The 17,233-nt window shown below is 45.1% G+C and overlaps 1 protein-coding gene across 2 annotated transcripts in view; it reads left to right on the forward strand.

Moving 5' to 3' along the window:
- The first annotated feature begins 3,495 nt into the window (after positions 1-3,495).
- The window catches only part of LMO1 (LIM domain only 1), a 55,917-nt gene continuing 42,179 nt past the window's right edge, over positions 3,496-17,233 (forward strand). Inside the window, exon 1 of one of the 2 annotated variants that reach the window (XM_084287651.1) lies at positions 3,496-3,714. In XM_084287651.1, coding sequence (XP_084143777.1) covers positions 3,693-3,714 — 22 coding nt within the window. In that variant the 5' untranslated portion in view covers positions 3,496-3,692. Of the gene's footprint in view, positions 3,715-7,046; positions 7,435-17,233 lie in introns of those variants that run through there. The other variant, XM_084287650.1, reaches the window with a different exon arrangement.

The following is a 17,233-nucleotide window of genomic DNA, read 5'->3' on the forward strand; positions in this document are numbered from 1 at the left end:
ACTGAAACATTAACCAACTCCTTAATTAAGAGAGACTGAAAGTAGAAGAATGCTTTTATGTCATTAGCTGGTTTTTGCTCCAGTCATCTGCCTCATTCAAGCATAGGATAATATGAAACCTCACGGGTCTGCTAAAGGCTTGACTTAAGTATACTGCAGGCTTCCTTTGCAATTTAATAAGAACCTCACGTTGTTCTTAAGAAACTTCAATTTGTCTTGCTTGTGCTCAAGACCAGCAAAAGAAAAGTAAGAGCAGCTAGTGAAGGAAGAGCCAGAGGTCTGAGTCCTGTTCCTTGCTGCAGCACACAGGTGCTTTTAGTCCTGCGACCCTTCCCTCCTGCACCAGGAGTAGCAGGAGTTAGTATTAGACCAGAGGCTTTCCTGGGTGGAGCACAGCTGGTCTCTTTTATCTGTAGTTTCTGCAGTATTGAGCACGATGACTTCTCAATGTTGCTTAAGCAGAGCATGTGTAAGGCACTGTAAAGGAGCGAACAACGGGGAATGTTAATGATAAACTGGCACTGTGTTGGCTGCTCCTCTGCTGACAGTGAGCTGCTTGAGCACTCTGGTCTAGAGGCTGGGGGCTCGGGACCGAGGCTTGTTCCCAGTTCCAGCGCTGGCCTCTGTCAGGGCTGTGCCAGCCTTGCTCCTCATGGCACCCGTTGCATGTGTGTGTGCTTTAGGAAGGAGTGAACTTGCTGCTCCTCTGTAGTGCCAGGGTACCAGCAAACACGTGTGGTAAAATTCTTTGTGTGGCATTTACATTCTGCTGGGTGAAGGAGGTTCAGAAATTACTCAGACTTGCTCGCTTCTCTGAAATGACTCGCTGAACAGATATAATTGAAAACCATGCAGAACAATGCTTCTCCACACTGTAAAAGTCATTTACCTAAAGTGGGACCTTTACACTGGGCTTGACCTTATTAAGGCTGTAAACCCCCACATCCATGTAACTGTAACAGTAGGATTACAGCAAACTGCAGAACGCTTGTTTGGGAATTGGACGTTTTAGGTTTTGTGGATTTCTGCATTATTTTTCTCCCCTTGTGTCACGCTCCCTCATGCGCATGCACATGTGCAAATTTGCCTCTTGCTTTTTCCCTCCACCTCTTTCATCTCCAGTGACCACATCTCTCTCAACTCAAGTGTGAACAACACTTCTTAAGAATGGTACCGAAGTCAACATCTGTTTCTTCAGTTTCTTCCTGTTTCACCCTTGGCATCCCAACAGTGACCTTGAGCTTCAGTGCATGCAGACAAATGCCTGCTACTCAGTAAGTCTGTGTTTAGAGGAAACTGCATCACCCCTGTAGCAAACTCAGAACGAGCCTTAGCGGTTGCATGCTAAGACCCTGAGATTCTGGCTCTGCACCCAAAACTCTCCCTGGCCATGGTGAGAAAAGGGATAGGCTCGAGGACCGAGACTACATTCAGGAAGGTGTCAATGCACGATGCTCTCCAGGGCTAGTATTTTTCAGGTGCTGCTGGGTTCTTTCAGGAGGCAAAAAAAGCTTCATCGAGTTAGACAGGCCAAGTTCCTGTGGGTGCAGTGTGTGCCATACACTGGAAATTAATGACCAGAGAATTAACGGGGTTTGTTGTGTTACACAGTTGAAGGCATTTTTATCCTTACACGTGTACATACAATTTATAGTGCACTAATGAAACACAAGTTTATGTTCCCAAACACATTTATGCTTGCAAATGAGTGTAACTCAGTACATTTGTTGCCAGGCAGGCTTGGCAGTGTTTTTTTGGTGGGGGAGAAGAGGAGGTCTTTGTGTTGGCTCCCCCAGCCTCCCCTGCTTGGCTTTTAGCGGTGTGGACAAGGTGTGTGCCAAGGCCAGCAGGTAGTGTTGCCAGCCGAGCAAGTTTTCTCATGGCTGTCCTGACATGGGGGAATGCGATGATGGGGAACTGGGCAGGGGATGGCTCCCATGAGGTGACTCGCACCATTTTCTGCCCTGATATCTACCAAAAATTGTCTGTTTCACCTCAAGGAGAACCGGTCTGAACAAAAGTATAACTAAAGGCAACATGGGGGGGCCTAAATAAAACCTAATAGATGAGCTGAGCTAATATTAGTTTCCTGATATATAAAGCCAAATGGATTAATGGATCAGCTCATGCATTGCCTAAGGAAACAAAAAGAAAATCTTCAATACTTCTGTGCACATTGAGGACATGAACAATACAGGTCTTTAGAAAGTAAAAACCTAATTTGGGGGAATCAATTACAACTCCATTTTCTTTCCTTTTTTTAATATATTTTTTTTCTTATTTAAAGGAGGTTCACGCAGAGGTAAAATTTGGGTAACAGGCAAGCCAGAAGTCGTGCATCTCAGATGCTACAATGATGGTCGATCTCAGTTTGCATCAGTCTTGCCTGGGCTCTTTTTAGCGTTGCAGCTTCAGCTAATGGAAATCAAGCCCATTATGGTAAATGTAGGAAGCAAGTACATTAATAGTGGGCACTGACATTAATTCAAATGGTAAACAATTCAGAACTGTTCCCAGTACATACTAGATTATGTATCATCTTACCGGCTGCTTCAGAGGGCTATTTCTTTCACGGGTTTTTAAAGTACAGAAGATTGTCTGCCACACAGTTTTCTGCTTTGATAAACAAAACTATTTGCAAATCCTGCTTTGCTCCCTATCGGTCCTGTATACTTTTTGCTTTTCGTGTTTGATTGCAAGCACTTTCATTCCACAACCGCCACCATTGCAATGCAGATCTGTTCCTTGCTTAAAAAAAAAAAAAAAAAAAAAAAAGAAAGGGGGAAGAAGGCTGGGGGGAGCTCAGCGAAGGGGAGTTGTGGGGAATAACCTAATGCAAAAGGTAGGCAGAAAATTGAGCTTAGTTATACAGTAACACGTGTGTTAGAGTAATGCCTCCCTTCCTCGGCTGTGCGCTCCCCCATTTTCTCTCTCTCACACGTATATACACACACACTTTAACTGTGCTTTTGTGTTTTGTCAGAATTAATGAGAAAAGTTCCCTTGCCCTAGGGGTAATTAGTGTCCTTGGAGTTAAATAAGCTAATACTTAGACACCTCTGGCACAGGCAATTATGTTTGTGTATTGAATAATTGATTCAAAGAGGGGGGGAAGGGGCTGCTAATCAGATCTGAGCATAATGAATTGATTTAATTAACAGGGGAATCTGAGGGTCCCTGGGAAATGTGTGCATTTATTCAGCAGCAGGAGAGAGTGCAAAGCACATAAATTGAGAGAGAGAGAGCGAGCGAGCGAGAGAGGCAGGCGGCAAGTGCCTTTGCTTTCGGTGATAGGTTCGCGGCTTTCCTCCCTCCCGCCCCCCTTCCTTTGAATATAATTTTAGATTTAGAGCGAAATCAAGAGAAAAGCACTTTAGACGCCGGGAAAGCTCTCGCAGGAGCGCCAGCGAGGTTGAGGCGGGGGGGGGAAGGTCGCGATCCGCCGCACGCCACCGCGCCGGGACCGTCCCTGCCCCAGCGGGTGGCAGAGACCGGGGCCGGCGGCACCCCCGGCACCCACCCCCGCGCCGCTCCCGCACCTGGGCTGGCGCCCGGGGCTGGGGTCGGGGCCGGGGCCGAGGCGGCCGCAGCAGCAGCCCGGCGCTCCGCCGGCCCTAAGGCTCCCGGCAGCCTTCCCGGAGCCGCCCCGCAGCGAGCCCGAGCGGCGGCGGCCGCCCCCGGCGCCCGGGACGATGGTGCTGGACAAGGAGGACGGTAGGTGGCTGGTGGCAGGCGGGGGGAGCCCCGCGGCCCCCCGTGTGGTGTGTGGCCGCCCGCTAACTTCGGGGGGTCCGGCTCGGGACTTGGGGGGCGGGAGGCGCTCCCTGCGCTGCTTGCCCCGCTCCCGGTCCCGGTCCCGGTCCCCATCCTCATCCTCCCCTCCGAACCGGCGCGATGCGGGCTTGGCTGGGCTGTTGGACGGGCTCTCGGCGTCTCCGCGAATGCCTTTGAGCAGCATGAACCCGGGGGTGCCCCAGTCCCGGCCGCTTGCCGGCAGAGCCCGCTCGCCAGCCTGCACCTGCCCCGATCCGGCGGGCGGGGGGCTGCGCGGTCCCGGGGGGGCTGAGGGAGCCGTGGGCCACGGAGCGGCCTCTTAGCAGGGGCCGGGGCTCCGCTGAGCACCACAGGCGTGCTCATCACACACGAGGGGCTCGGGGCTGGTGGCATTGGCGACCGAGAGCGGAGCCGCTGGTTGTCCAAGCAGTGCTCGGCGGCCCCTTCCAGGAGCCCCAGGAGCGGCTGTGTACGAGGGGACGGTGGGGCGGTGGTAGGGCTAAAGGGGGAGGCGGTGCGGGGTGCGCTCGGAAAAGGAGCGAAGCAGGGAGCAAACCCCTGGGGAGAGAGGGGAGGGGAGCTGGGGGTGACACACCGCGGGACTGCCTGGGAACCTGTGCTGGGGGGAGCAGTTACGCTCGAGGGGAAGTCATGCTCCCTTCTAAAAGTGCGCTGGAGAAATTGGGGACAGGAGGTGAGATTGCGAGAAGAAACTCTTTTTATGAAGAGCTTACTTTACCTTTATACATTTCTAGCTGCCTGATTCAAAGGGGCTCCGCTTGCCCGCTCATCTGTGAATGTTAAAAGGGGATGCTGGACCTGCGTAGGTTGCAAATGGACTGAAATGGAAGCTTTTGCTAACTAAACCCAATTCCTTTTAAAATCAAGGTTGAATGAGCTTGTTAATACAAGTGGGTCTGTTTTCCTCCTATAACTGGCTCTATTTTTTTTTTGTCAGAGACCAGCCTGCTCTCCACCATCTAAAAATCATGACGTTGTGGCGAGTATCCGATTCTCCCCTTGATTTTAAGAGAGTTTGCTGTGTTTTTTTTTTTTGTTGTTGTTGTTGGGGTTTCTTTTGAGGTCTCCTCCAGCACTGAGGGTGTTCATAGCTGTTACACCATGGAGAAGGCAGAATATCAGAGACACTTTCTACCCCCAGCCATCCTGGCGCATCGCAAGGAGGACGCTCACTGCCTTGCAGGTAGAGGTTGCAACGTGCTCCTTGGGCTGCTTGGCAAGCCATGCCATGGCCTCGAAGGCAGCTGCCCGCTTGGCCAGCCTCTGGGGCTGGGTTGTAGCAGTGCTTCTGGGGCCGTGCTGGCCCTAGTGCAACACCCATGTCACCCATGGGCCCTAGTAACCGCTGTACGGCTTCGTGAGTGGAAACCTTCCTTGGCAAACGCGCACCTCGGTGCCAAGAGAAGTAATAGAGATGCTGTAACACTTTGCTGTGGCCTTTACAGATATCATTGACGATGAAGGGGGCAGACTGAAAAAATAACAGCAATAATAATGTTTTTGACTTGATGTGTTATGGCATCATGTCAAGTTATGTCAGGAGGTAACATCTTTTCGTGTGTTCGAAGTGACATAATGTAACTTGACGGATGCGGCGTGGCTTGGTATTAGAAAATACAGCTTTACAGTGGAAGTTTGGCAAATACCGTCCCAAAATGAACATTACAGGCTGTGAGGAGAGAGGTGGAGGAAAAAAGAGGAAAGTAGAGGGGGAAAAACTTCCCAAAGGCTTGCATTTTAGTCGGCTCTCCTGTGTAAATCACTGCCGGCTTTGCTGTGGGCAAGCCAACCTACGCACTGCGCAGCGCATTTATGAATTTCAGGATAATGAGTTAAGATATTTCTCAAATACATAAATGTTTTGATTGCAAAGCCCAGATTTCTGCTTAAAAAAGTAAACTGACATGAGGTGTCGTGATTAATTCTGACAGATTGTGTTAATTGTAGTTGACTTTAATTGCTGTACAAATGTGTTGGGGGTTAGAAAACTTTTTTTATTGTTGGTATGTGAAATGAGTAAGCAGATAAAGCGCTTAAAAATACCCATTTGTAGAGGGGGTGATCCAGCTTCTGTGGCATTATGAAGCAGCGAAGAAATAACATGTATAGTGGTTCTTATAAGTGCGTTAAGCCTGCAGTAGGCGGTGGCTAACTTTATCAAAAATCTGCCTTTCTTGCAGTTACCAGATAGTTTAAATGTACCATATATTTGGGGGTAAGTTTGCCCGTTTTGAAGGCGATGGGATTGAAAAGTATGCAAACAGAATGACGAAACACTTCTGAAGTCATCGTTTTCTAAGGGAGGCCAGTAGTATATTAGAGGTATTAAAATGCTTCACGTGGACAAGAGCCTGCGTTCTCCTTAGTTTTTGCACTGATGCTTTTAACTCTTAGACTTTAACCTTTGGGTGAGGTCCTTCTCCTTTTCGGGTGGTGATACTACTTGAAGTGATTACTTGGGCTGGCTGCGCTCACGCTAAAATACTTATTGAACACTTGCAAACTAGCATCAGCGGGGAGCAGGAGTTGTTCCGAGCGCTGGCTGAGAGCAGTTCCGCGTAACACGACAGGTTTAACATCAGGTACGTTTCGAGGACTGCTGGGATTAAGCCTCCTGAATGAAGGGGGAAGGAAAAGCCACTTCAGCTGGGGAGAAGGAATCTAATTAAAACCCGGCATTAGGGATATACAGCCGGAGCCCGCTATCAGGCTTTGTATCGGCTGCGACGGGGAGGCAGGAAAGGAGCAGGAAAGGAGCGTTTCCTCGGGTGAGGGGGCAGAGGGAGCGGCCGCACGGTCCCAGCTCGGGGCTGCGCCGCTTGGGGCGCACGGCGCGGCCCCCACGGCGCGTCCCGGGGTGGGCGCTCCGCTGGGAAGCGGGGCCGAGCCGAGCCGGGCTGTCGGCACCGCCGCGTGTCGCGACAGGGGTCGTAGCCCCGGGGCCGTGGCGGTGGCTGCGGGTGGCCCCCCGCGCCCCGAAGTTTGCCGGCGGCCCCCCGCTGGGGCTGGCCGGGGCCGGGCGGGCGGCAGGTGGTGCTGCCGAGCCGAGCCGTGCCGAGCCGAGCCGGGCGAGCTGCGGCGGGGCTCGGGGGCCGGGAGGCGGAGGCAGCGGCCGGCGGGTGCGGGTTCGCCTTGCTGCGCCCCCCCGGAGCCTCCTTCCCCGCGTGGGGTCCGAGAGAAGCTGGGGGGAAAAGCTCGGGCAGGCTGGAGGCTGGGGAGCCGCGCCAGCCGGGGCTGCGAGCTATCAAAGGCAATTAACGTGGAAATAGATTATGCTGCGTAAATTGAGCCGTTTAGACGGCGAGAGGCGAGGAGACGGCTCCGATCCCCCCCCCTCTTCCTAAATTGCAGTTTTAGTTCCTCGCGATTCTGCGGCACAAAAGCGGTCTCACCTACTTTTGTACCTGCAAAGTGCTTTATTTCTGAGTGTAATTCTAACTGAGTGCAATCTAGGTTAAAAGCTGGACAACTGGGTAATTAGAGCTCACTTGCTGCTAAAGGACGATCAGCTGTACCGTAGCTCATTTGTGTTCCCAGAGACTTGTTCTCTCCTCCCCTGAGCGGAGGCTGCCGGAGAAGAAGCATCTGTCCCCGGACCCTTCCTGGCTGCCGAGATGATGGTGCTGGACAAGGAGGACGGTAGGTGGGCTGAGATTGTGCAAGCCTGTGCTTGGTGGCTTCTGTGTGCTGCGAATGGGTAAATAAATAGTTCGGAAACAGATGCGCGCTGTGCGTGTCGGAGTGCTCTGCGTTCAGCTCTGATATTTTCCCTTGTGTTGAGAAAAGCATGCTTGCTCTTAATTTATTTTTTTTTAATCTCTTCTCTGGCATGATCGAACCAGTCCAGAAGGCTTTACCCCAGGCTCTGTTTGCTGAAGGAGAGAGCGAAACCAGCTTGATTTTGGTTTCTTATATCTGTTTATATTTTTCGTTCTACAACTTACTCTCATATACCCATTTTAGCCCATTTATTTTAACAGCTTTTATTGTAAATCTAATTTTGAGATGCTTCCTTCCCATTGCATGTCATTTGGGTCTCTTTAATGCACGCCTTTAATATCTATTTCTCGCAGCTTTCCTTCGTAGCCATAAACATAATGACAATAAGCTAATAAGCTGCTCTGGCAAAAAGAGTGCTAGCTTATTCTGAGTGTACTCCCTTCTCTCAATGGCAGAAGTGGAGGTTCACCTGGGAGGTAATTTAATGAGTGAAGCTGAAATAGAACTTATTTTAGGACTTCCCACGTAGTTATTTTTTAAAGTCAACTAGTCCTTGTTGAGGATGACTAAGGGTAAAGAAACTGGTGTAAAGAACGGTAGATGGTGTTAGCGATGAGTTAGAGCAACCTGGTGCTGTCTTGTGCATGTTGCCTACCAGGGCGTGCAACCGAACCATTAGGTCACGAGTAGTTTCTAGGATGGATGCGGTAAGTCTAATCACAACTTCTTAATGAGGTCTTTCATGAGGGCTGCTTTGTGGCTCAGGACTCCCCTCATAGCTTGTACCCTGAGAGAAAAGATTAAAATAGGGGCAGAGTGGAAATCTTCTGCACTCGTCCAGATGGACTTCAGTCAATGGCACTGCCTCTTACCAAAGACCTCCACCTTGGTGCCGTGTGTAGTGAAAGAGAGAGCTACATCTGAGCGCCTAGCGCACACTTGTAGCTACTACCTCATTGCTTCATTTCACCTTTATAGGTGGCTGAAGTGCTGTGTAAGAGGTGTGTCGCTGGATTCTATGATCTTATTTTTATTATTTTTTTTTAAGTTATTAACAGTTGCTATTGGAAGTATAAGAAATTACTGAATACTTCCAAGGCTGCAGATAGAAACAACTATTCACAGGGATCCAATGTGCTTGGACAAAATGGAAATGGACCATTTTGCCAGTAGGATTGATTCTACTTGAATATGTACATTACTTGTAATTCAAAGTCACTTGCTTTTCTGTGTGCTAATTGGGCATTATGAACGGTACTGAAAGCTGCCCTATGTTAATAAGTTGCAGCAAAATGATTTTTGTTCCCCAGCCTGTAACTGTCTTCTGGTATTTTAAAACCAAAGTAAAGCTGTACTGGGGGATAATCAGAAAAGAAGGCTTGACTATTGGAAATAGCAGATATACGCTTACTTTTAACCAGAGGGTCTTGTACTGAAGTTCCTCTCCTCTCTTCCTTCTTTGCCTCCCACCAAAATCGGGGGGATTGCTATATTATGCTTTGCATCTAGTGTTTTGAGGTCTTTTATCTCATGACACCTTTGTTTTCTAAAATAATCTAGTGTACTAATGTGAAAAGAATTTGGGTCTAGTTTCTGGGATGGAACATGAGTTTTTGTTTCATTCTGGTGTGAAGTGTTTGGGACAATGAAAAAATGTGAATGGACTTTTCACAGAGATGTTGCACCTTTAAAATCTGATCCCAAGGAGAAATGCATCATTGTTGGGATGCTCTCTTATACAGATTCCAGTCAAATTTTGACTAAGTGTAGAGCAATGTGAAGTCACAGCACCCCTGCGTAAGTTTTCCTGCACTTCTGCATTGGTTCCGCGCTAATGAAGTTGGCATCCTAAATCTGTGAGGTAATCTTCAGGTCGAAAAAATAGAACAAATTCCCCATCTCGATTTCTGTTGAGATCCCTTAAGTTTCTTTGTTAATAGAGTAGAACCCATTTTTAAAAAAAAAAAAAAAAAAAAAAAAGATGTGAAGCATCTGTTACACATCTTCTAGTTCAGCTTTGCAGTTGACTGGACTGTGGATAAAAGACACGCTAAGTGGTTGAGTATTGCTTATGCTGGGAAAACAAATGAAGCTAACAGGGTTTCAAAGGCTTTGAAGCAGTGTTGCTCTCAGAGGTGTTCAGTTGTTTTCTTTGGCAATATAAGTTGAAGCAAGCTAGTTTACTTTATTAGAGGCATAAGGCTACTCTTGTAACCTTCCTCTGACTAAGATGAATTTGGCTGGCTGACCTTATTTCTTACTGGACCACACGTGTTGTGCTGGGCTTTGTTTTTTTTTTTTTCCGTCCCTTTCAGGACTCATGTCTTCTAAAGAACAGCAGCATTTTAAATATTTTGTTAAATCTTCCTTTTCAATTTGTGTTTCCCTATAGAATTATGTTCTGCTATGATGGAGCAATGCAAATCAAGTAGAATAGCCCAAATTAATTCTTCACATTGGCGGCAGTGTGATTGCCTGCATGGAATCAATAATGCATCATGGAGGGATCAAATTTTTGAGTATAATGTGTGAATAATGCTTGACACAAAACAAAAATTCAGTCATCATAATAGCAATTAGGAAAAAGCTGCAGCTTATCCCAGCTGTAATCTCTGCTAACAATGAAGCACAGCCTAGTAATCAGCATGTATGGTATGAAACGCACTAATAGAAATCACGGTTCTTTGTTGTGTGTGGGGAGGGCGAAAGTTTCCTTTTAGCTAACTTGTACTGTGTTAACTAGACATCATATCCTCGAACCAAATTATTGAGTGTATGTGCACTTGTAAAAGCCCTGATCAGCTGCATATTTGTCCCAGTGTTTGCACAGGCAGCAGCACCCCAAATCATGGATCCTTTGTGTTTTAAAGCAGAACTCTGATTAAATAGATCGCAAGAGTAGGCCAAGTAAATAACATGGGAGGACTGTGTTAAAAGTGTGCCGGTACACAAGCCTTATTTCAATTTAAAAATAAAGTAAAAAAGATAAAGAAGTTATGGATTTTTTTTTAATTATTTTTTAAAATGAAATGAAGAATATAGACACCCAGTAGTTGTGTGTGTTGGGGTTGGAGAATGGGCCTTAGGTTGATGGGAGGTATTTAGGGCAATGAATATTAGGTAATTTGAAACTGGATTAGTGGCAGCAGTTGGGTTCCCTGTTGTGTAAGAGCCCATCTCACCCTGCACAGGAGGAAAGAAAAGCAGCATTTGGAATTAGAAAAGCAGTGAAATTGATTGTATAATGGCAGGCCACAAGTGCGGTTAAAAGAACGGTGCCACAGCGCCCTAGCCAGGGCAGCAGAGCTGCGGGTGGATTTCATGGATGAGTGTCTGCTGCCAGCTTGGGGGTACCTACACCTGGTAGGTGGATCTGGAGAGTTACATACCTCCAGCAAGATAAGTCTTGACAATCTGCTTCTGTTGATAAAAATCATTATATACACAAAAATAAAGCATGTATAGGTTGCCCACGAGCCTAATGAAATATAGTATCATGTAGGAAGAAGCGTTCTTCTCCATGATGCTGGTACCTCTGAGTTTTCTTTTTTAAGGTACCTTTCTCCAATGAACCTACTGAAGAATTGTGTAAAGAAAGAGGAGAGGAAATGGCAGGGTGGCTTTTTTCCACTCACATGGAAATCCACTACATGGATTTTTTTTTTTATATTGTCTAATACTCCTGAAACTGCCTCTTTCTTTTCCTTGTTTTTTCTTTTCTGTCATGTTCCCATCTACCTACCATCTTCTCCTTGGTCCAGCATTACCTAGCTTCCCATTTAAAAAAAGAAACACTTAACATCTTCCCAAATATCATCTTATTCAAAGAATGTTTGATAAATGTCATCAAAGACCCTGTGTTTCCCTATTTAGCTGGGTTACCTGTTGGTTTGTTGAGGGTTTGATCTTGACACACCATGGTCTTGGTGTAATTTCACAGGGCTCGGTCTGTCCTTAGTTTGTGATGTTGTTTTGTGATTCAGATGTACCACAGTGGATTAATATGTTTACCAAGAGGCAAGAGAAGGTTGTAGAAGCAGGAATCCGAATAAGACCAGAGCACACTTGGCAGAGGAATAAACCATGTGAGACTCAGTTGCCAGAAAGGACCAAAAAAAAAAATAATTTGGAATGTTTCTCCAAAGCTGACAAGTACAGAGCTGGAGTTAGTCAAGGTAGGTTTCCCTCAGGTGTCCCATGCACATGGAAATGGCAAATACCAAGGCATGAGACAACTGTGAGATAGTAAAGTAATTGCTTAAACCTTTTCAAGAAATGAAAAGTACTGTAGTTGGAGCACTGAAAACCTAGATCTCTATTTAATGAAAACTAGTTACTCTTTCTGTGAGAAGAAGATGGGTGAAAGGAGCTAGCATTCCTAACGTGAGCAAACTGCATTGTGTAGGTATATTCCTGACAGGCAATCAAATATTTTTAGTATTTTCTCAGATGAGATAGCTGAAATATCTGGGTAGGCATCTTTATAGGGTGTCATCATTCTTCATTCCCAGATGCCAGTGAGATGTGCTAATCATCTGGTTGGCATAACAAGTGTTAAAACAGCATATGAATGTTTTTCAGCCTGGATAATATGGCAAAAGAAGAAACTGGTTCTTGGAAATTAGTAGCATTATAATTTTGGTTTAATATAGTAGAAAGGATGCTTGATACCCTGGCAGCAGAACATAATTTGTCGTCTTTGGAGTTAGTGTTAAATTTTATTATCTTTAATAGATACAACGTGAACATGTCAGCCTGTTTGTCATAGCCATTCTGAAAATACTCTCTTATGGTAGAATCTTCGGAAAAATTCCTTTTAAGAGCAGTGCATTATTAATAAAGTAATCCATTAGGTCTGGTGATGAAGGGTCACAGCAGAGTCTGAAATACGTTTCTTAAATGGTTAAGAAATTTATCATGGTTGGAGGATTAATTGATTTCATTTGGAGGCGTTCTTAAGGTTTTCAGGCTTTGTGTTTGGAGCTAGAATAAAACTATCTGTAAATGTGCTTGCTGCTCAAAGTTTTGCTTCGCTGTCATTAGCATGAACTATTATGTCCCTGCTAAAGGCAAACTGTTCTTCTAGCATTATGACCAACTGCATCTGCGAGGAGTCTTACTTCAGTAAGGAATATGAAAGTTTATGGCAAATAAGGTATTTTACTTGAAATCAATTCAAAATCAGAATAATGGCATCAAGCATTAAGCACTGCGGTGTAAGAATAAAAAAGGCACTGCAGATGCTGCTAAATGCTGAACTATAAAACTCTAATGGGTCTATATCTTTTTAGAATTGGACAGAACTGTCATCATTTAGAATACATAGACATTGTTTTAAACTGTATAGAAATCACTGCCCCCAACTTCAATAATGTGCGTAACTGTTGCCAGGGAATGATTTATTCAGTGAATGTAGAGCCTATTCACTGAAGACTTGGGGGTGGAGGGAGGGGCGACGTAAAATGAAAGTTGTTCCCTACTAGATTAACATAATTAAACCTATAGATGGTCTGAGAACAATTTGCAGCAGCTACTGTTTTTTAATTCTCAGTGTGTAAGTGTGTGTGCGTGTGTTTTCTCTGTTCTCCAACAGGATGACTCCCGAGTCTAAGTTTTTCAAGAGCGATGTTGGGTGCTATCTGTGCAAACAGATGCTCAGCTCTCCTTTCCGGTGAATGTTCTTGCAAGCTAGTTTCTTCATACATCGCACATCAAAGCAGATAATGGAGGCTGTTGTCCAAATGTGGAGGGTTTTTAAATTTCATTGAACGTTTCTGAGTTCTTTTCTCCAGCGTTCAGAGTTCCTTGCATGCTAATCAAACTCTGAAAGGGTGACTTGGGCAGTGAAAGTAATATTTGCCTTCTTTTTAAACTATTGATTTTGACAGTTCTGGCTTTTCTTAAAGAAAAAGTGGTTGATTGTTGCATATTCATGATTGAACTGCTGAGAACTTGGACCAGAATTAAACAATTAACCCTCTCGCCAATGTAAACATCCATTTGAGTGGAAGCCAGGGATGTTCCTACTCGGTTTATTATGGATCTGAGATATAGAAATGTATTCCGGAGGACTGTGTTTCTAATAAATAAGAAGGCATAATGAGAATGTAACTGGGAAGGAAGACAAAAGCAGCCATGCTTTAAATTGTTAATGATGGTGCCAGTGGCTGCAGCTTTACCACAGCTGTTTAAATTGATCAGCTAGTGAAAATGTTTTGTTTTGGCATTTTCCCTGCATGTGCAACTCTTTCGAAGGGAGTTCTGGAAGCTTTTCAAAGGAGAATCATGATCTTTTTCAAAACAGACGTAGAACAGCAGAGTTCCCAGTACTTTGGAATCCAATATTAAAGGATGCAATTCCGTTTCTCTTTTGTAAAGTTCTTGGCTGATGTGCCATTGCTTCCCCTAAATTTTCTTTACCTCTTTTTTTTTTTCCTCTGACTCTAAAAATAATGCAAATTGCTCACTACTCGAAAGAGAGGAGACAGCAGCAGCTCACTTCCCAAGTGTCCCTTTTCTCCTCATCTCCTCTCTTTTCCTGGCGCTGCTGGGCTCGCTCAGAAGAGCAGAAAGGTGCTATGTCAATTTGCTATGCATCTTTTGGTTAAGCAACCAGTGTGAAATTGTTCTGCAAAATGTACTTCTGCAGAGGACACTTGCTGCTAATTTGTTTCCTGGTTGGCTCTACCTTGCAGCTGATGTGGGTTAACCGATATCCCTGTAATGCTTGTGTCGTTTCCTGCTGTTCCAGAGAGATGGGTATACTTCTCTAAAGGATATGATCCCTTCAAGTAAAGTAGCAGAGGAAGGTGTTACTTTCTGTATAAGGACAAGTGACACAGTAGAGATCCGTGGGTGGAGGACTTGCTGGAATTGGTGAGCCTTGGTGTGTTTTGCAGAGTAGCTCCTGCCTTGGGTTCCCACCTGAAGGAGCTCGTGAGCAGAGGATGTTGTGTGAAGCCACCTCCTGGCACTCTCGATGGCAGGCGACTTGTGGATAGGCTCTGCCTTGGGTAATGTTGAGCAACTTGGTTTCTGCCTAATGTACTTGTAGTGGGGGTGGGTATTGAACATTATTCAGAATCCATTATATATTTATCTTTATACTCCTTTGTGGAAAATGATTTCTGTAAGTACCCTGTTATGGTTATGAAAGCCTGAACCAAGCATCAGTCTCAAACCCTTTGACCTGTCTGCACAGAATGGAGATCTGTTTTGAAAAGGACTCCTTTATATCTGTTTTTACTCCATGCCCTTCCATTCATTTGCCTATACAAAGCAATAAAGGGTAAAACTAAAGTAACATAAATTGGTCTGTCTTCCTGAATCCATGTCTCGCTAATGTACCCAGATTAACTCAACTGTAAATTGTCTCCTTTGGATGTCGTGTCTTGCTAAAAGTTTCCTATATGATTCATGATTTGGATTGCTTTTAACAGCTATTGGCTAAGCAATATGGTAAATGTACAAGGTGATGCAATTGGCATTAGTGAGAGGATGCACAGGAGCATGTAATGCAGTCAATACTACATTAACTACTGATGCCCAATTACAGAAACTGGAAGAGTGGCTTTTAGGAGCATTAGGACTTGCAGAAGAGCTGAGATCACCTGCCGCTCCTTGCCTAAAAGCTTCACCCTTTATGCGCTGGGATCAAAGCAAACATTTAGTTGCTATTTTGTCATGTATAACAACGAAGGTATTTCTCCCCCCCTCCCCTTTTTTTTTTTTTCCAAAAAGTGTCACACTGATGCTTTTAGCACATGTAAAATCCTATCTCCATATTTCAAGATTCTCCTTCCCTCTCCTGGGGCAAGACTTTATTTGAATAAAAACTCTTTAACCACCCCTGTATTTACTGCTTCTCTGAAGCTTACTACTTTAGCCATTTTTCTTTTAAAGAAATACTAAGTGCAATTTAGAGTGTCCTATTTCAGTGTCAGACAAGGCTCCCCCAAGCTCCTTCCCTTTTCTAATCTGTATATGATTGTTTGTGACCTCAGCTGGCTTGAAGTCTCTAGAAAGAGTGTTTTAAAACACAACCAGATACCACATAAAACAGGATATTTGAGTGTGTGACCTCTCTGCAGTCCACGTTCAGATTAAGCACACATTGTTTCCACCGTTGCTTTTAAAGCCCATTTGCAGTAGACAGCAAAGGACCACATTACACTAACAGACAGCACATACTTTTAGTTTGAGCTGAATGTGATCACAGCTTCTAAATCTATTTTAAAAATAATGAGCTATGTCACTGCTGCATGGCAAAGCTAGCAACCCACAAAGTTCCTCTGGACTTTGAGCAAAATGGGAAATTAAGCAGCTCGAAGAACACTGAAATATTTTAATATGAAAGACAGCTGGCAGGTGGCTTATTGCTCTTGTTGCAGCATTTGTCTTTACTTCCAGCTATGCTATTTGGCATATCACTGCCGCTTTTAATCCTCAGAGCGTTCTGCCAGCACTAAGCATTTTGTGCACCCCACGTTGGCATCCCCTGCTACTAGAGCCTGGGTATCAGCAGGATGTGCCCAGCGAGCACCTGGGTTTCTGTGCAGGTTGTCCCAGGTTTGTTCTGCATGGCCCTCGCTGCCCTGCCCAGCACAGGAGGAGGGGGGTATCTAAAACTCCTTCTCCTGTGGTGTCCAGCTCTGGACCTGGACAGGAAAACAAGGTAAGAGCGGGCTGTAAGGTGTCCTGACAGTCTGCAGGCACTTCTTGAGGTAGTGCTCCAAGGCGGCATGCAGCTCTGCCCCGTGTTTAAAAGGTGGCACCAGCAGTGGATGCATGGGGGAACTTGACCAAGCCCTGCTGTTAGCAGCTTCAGCACAAAGTATCCTGTGCACCCTGTGCTTCCCAAGCTGTACAAACAACAATTTGAATGCCTAAAGTACCCAGCAGGGCAAGTCCAAACGTCCTTGAGTAACTTTGTATTTAGACAGTGTTTTCTCTCTTGCTTTGATCAGGAGAGAGCAGATGTGTCTCTTCTGGTGCATGTGTTTGTCCGCACCCCCCGATGCACATGCACTCCCTGTCCTTGTGCAGGGGCTGGAGGTTTTAGGGTAGGCTGTTGTTCCTCTTTGTTCTTTCTTATTATTGTTTTTTTGCAGGGAACCGAAGTTGGAATGTAGAGAGGTCAGACTAAACAAGGCTTTAACTTTCTCTCGTTCCCTTATCTCTCTTTAATTTGGATAAAATAAATTAAACACACTACACATATAATAAGGCTCCCTTAAAAACCACATGTATGTATAATCAATTCATTGACTAGTCTTTTTGGGGGTTTTTAAGCATTCAGTCTAAGTGGGCTGCTTGGTGAAATTTGTACATTCATAAAATAGCTGATTGAAAAGCAATATTTCAGATAAATACAAGCCAGCGATCTATCAGCAGTTGTAATAAAAGCTGGGCTTCAGGCTGTGATTTTATTTTGAAATAATAAGAATTGCTTTATTCTTTTTACTTGAGTTACCATGGTAATTCTGTCGTGTAGCAGTGTTATATTGATTTAGAAAGTGGACAGTAATATTTCTTTTGTGTTATTCTGTTTCTAGGGGTTGATTTCTAATTTCCACTTGGAGATTACTTTTATAAATTTCTTAAGTCCTTCCACTTTTTTCTCTAGCAGTGTAATTTTCCTCTCACACATTGCTATTTTCTGAGCTTATTGGTTTGCTCTTATTTTAAATTAAACTTGCTGGTTTCAAATATTGAAATG

Source organism: Netta rufina (assembly GCF_964035555.1).
Source record: "Netta rufina genome assembly, chromosome: 5".
Classification (NCBI taxonomy): Eukaryota; Metazoa; Chordata; class Aves; order Anseriformes; family Anatidae; genus Netta; species Netta rufina.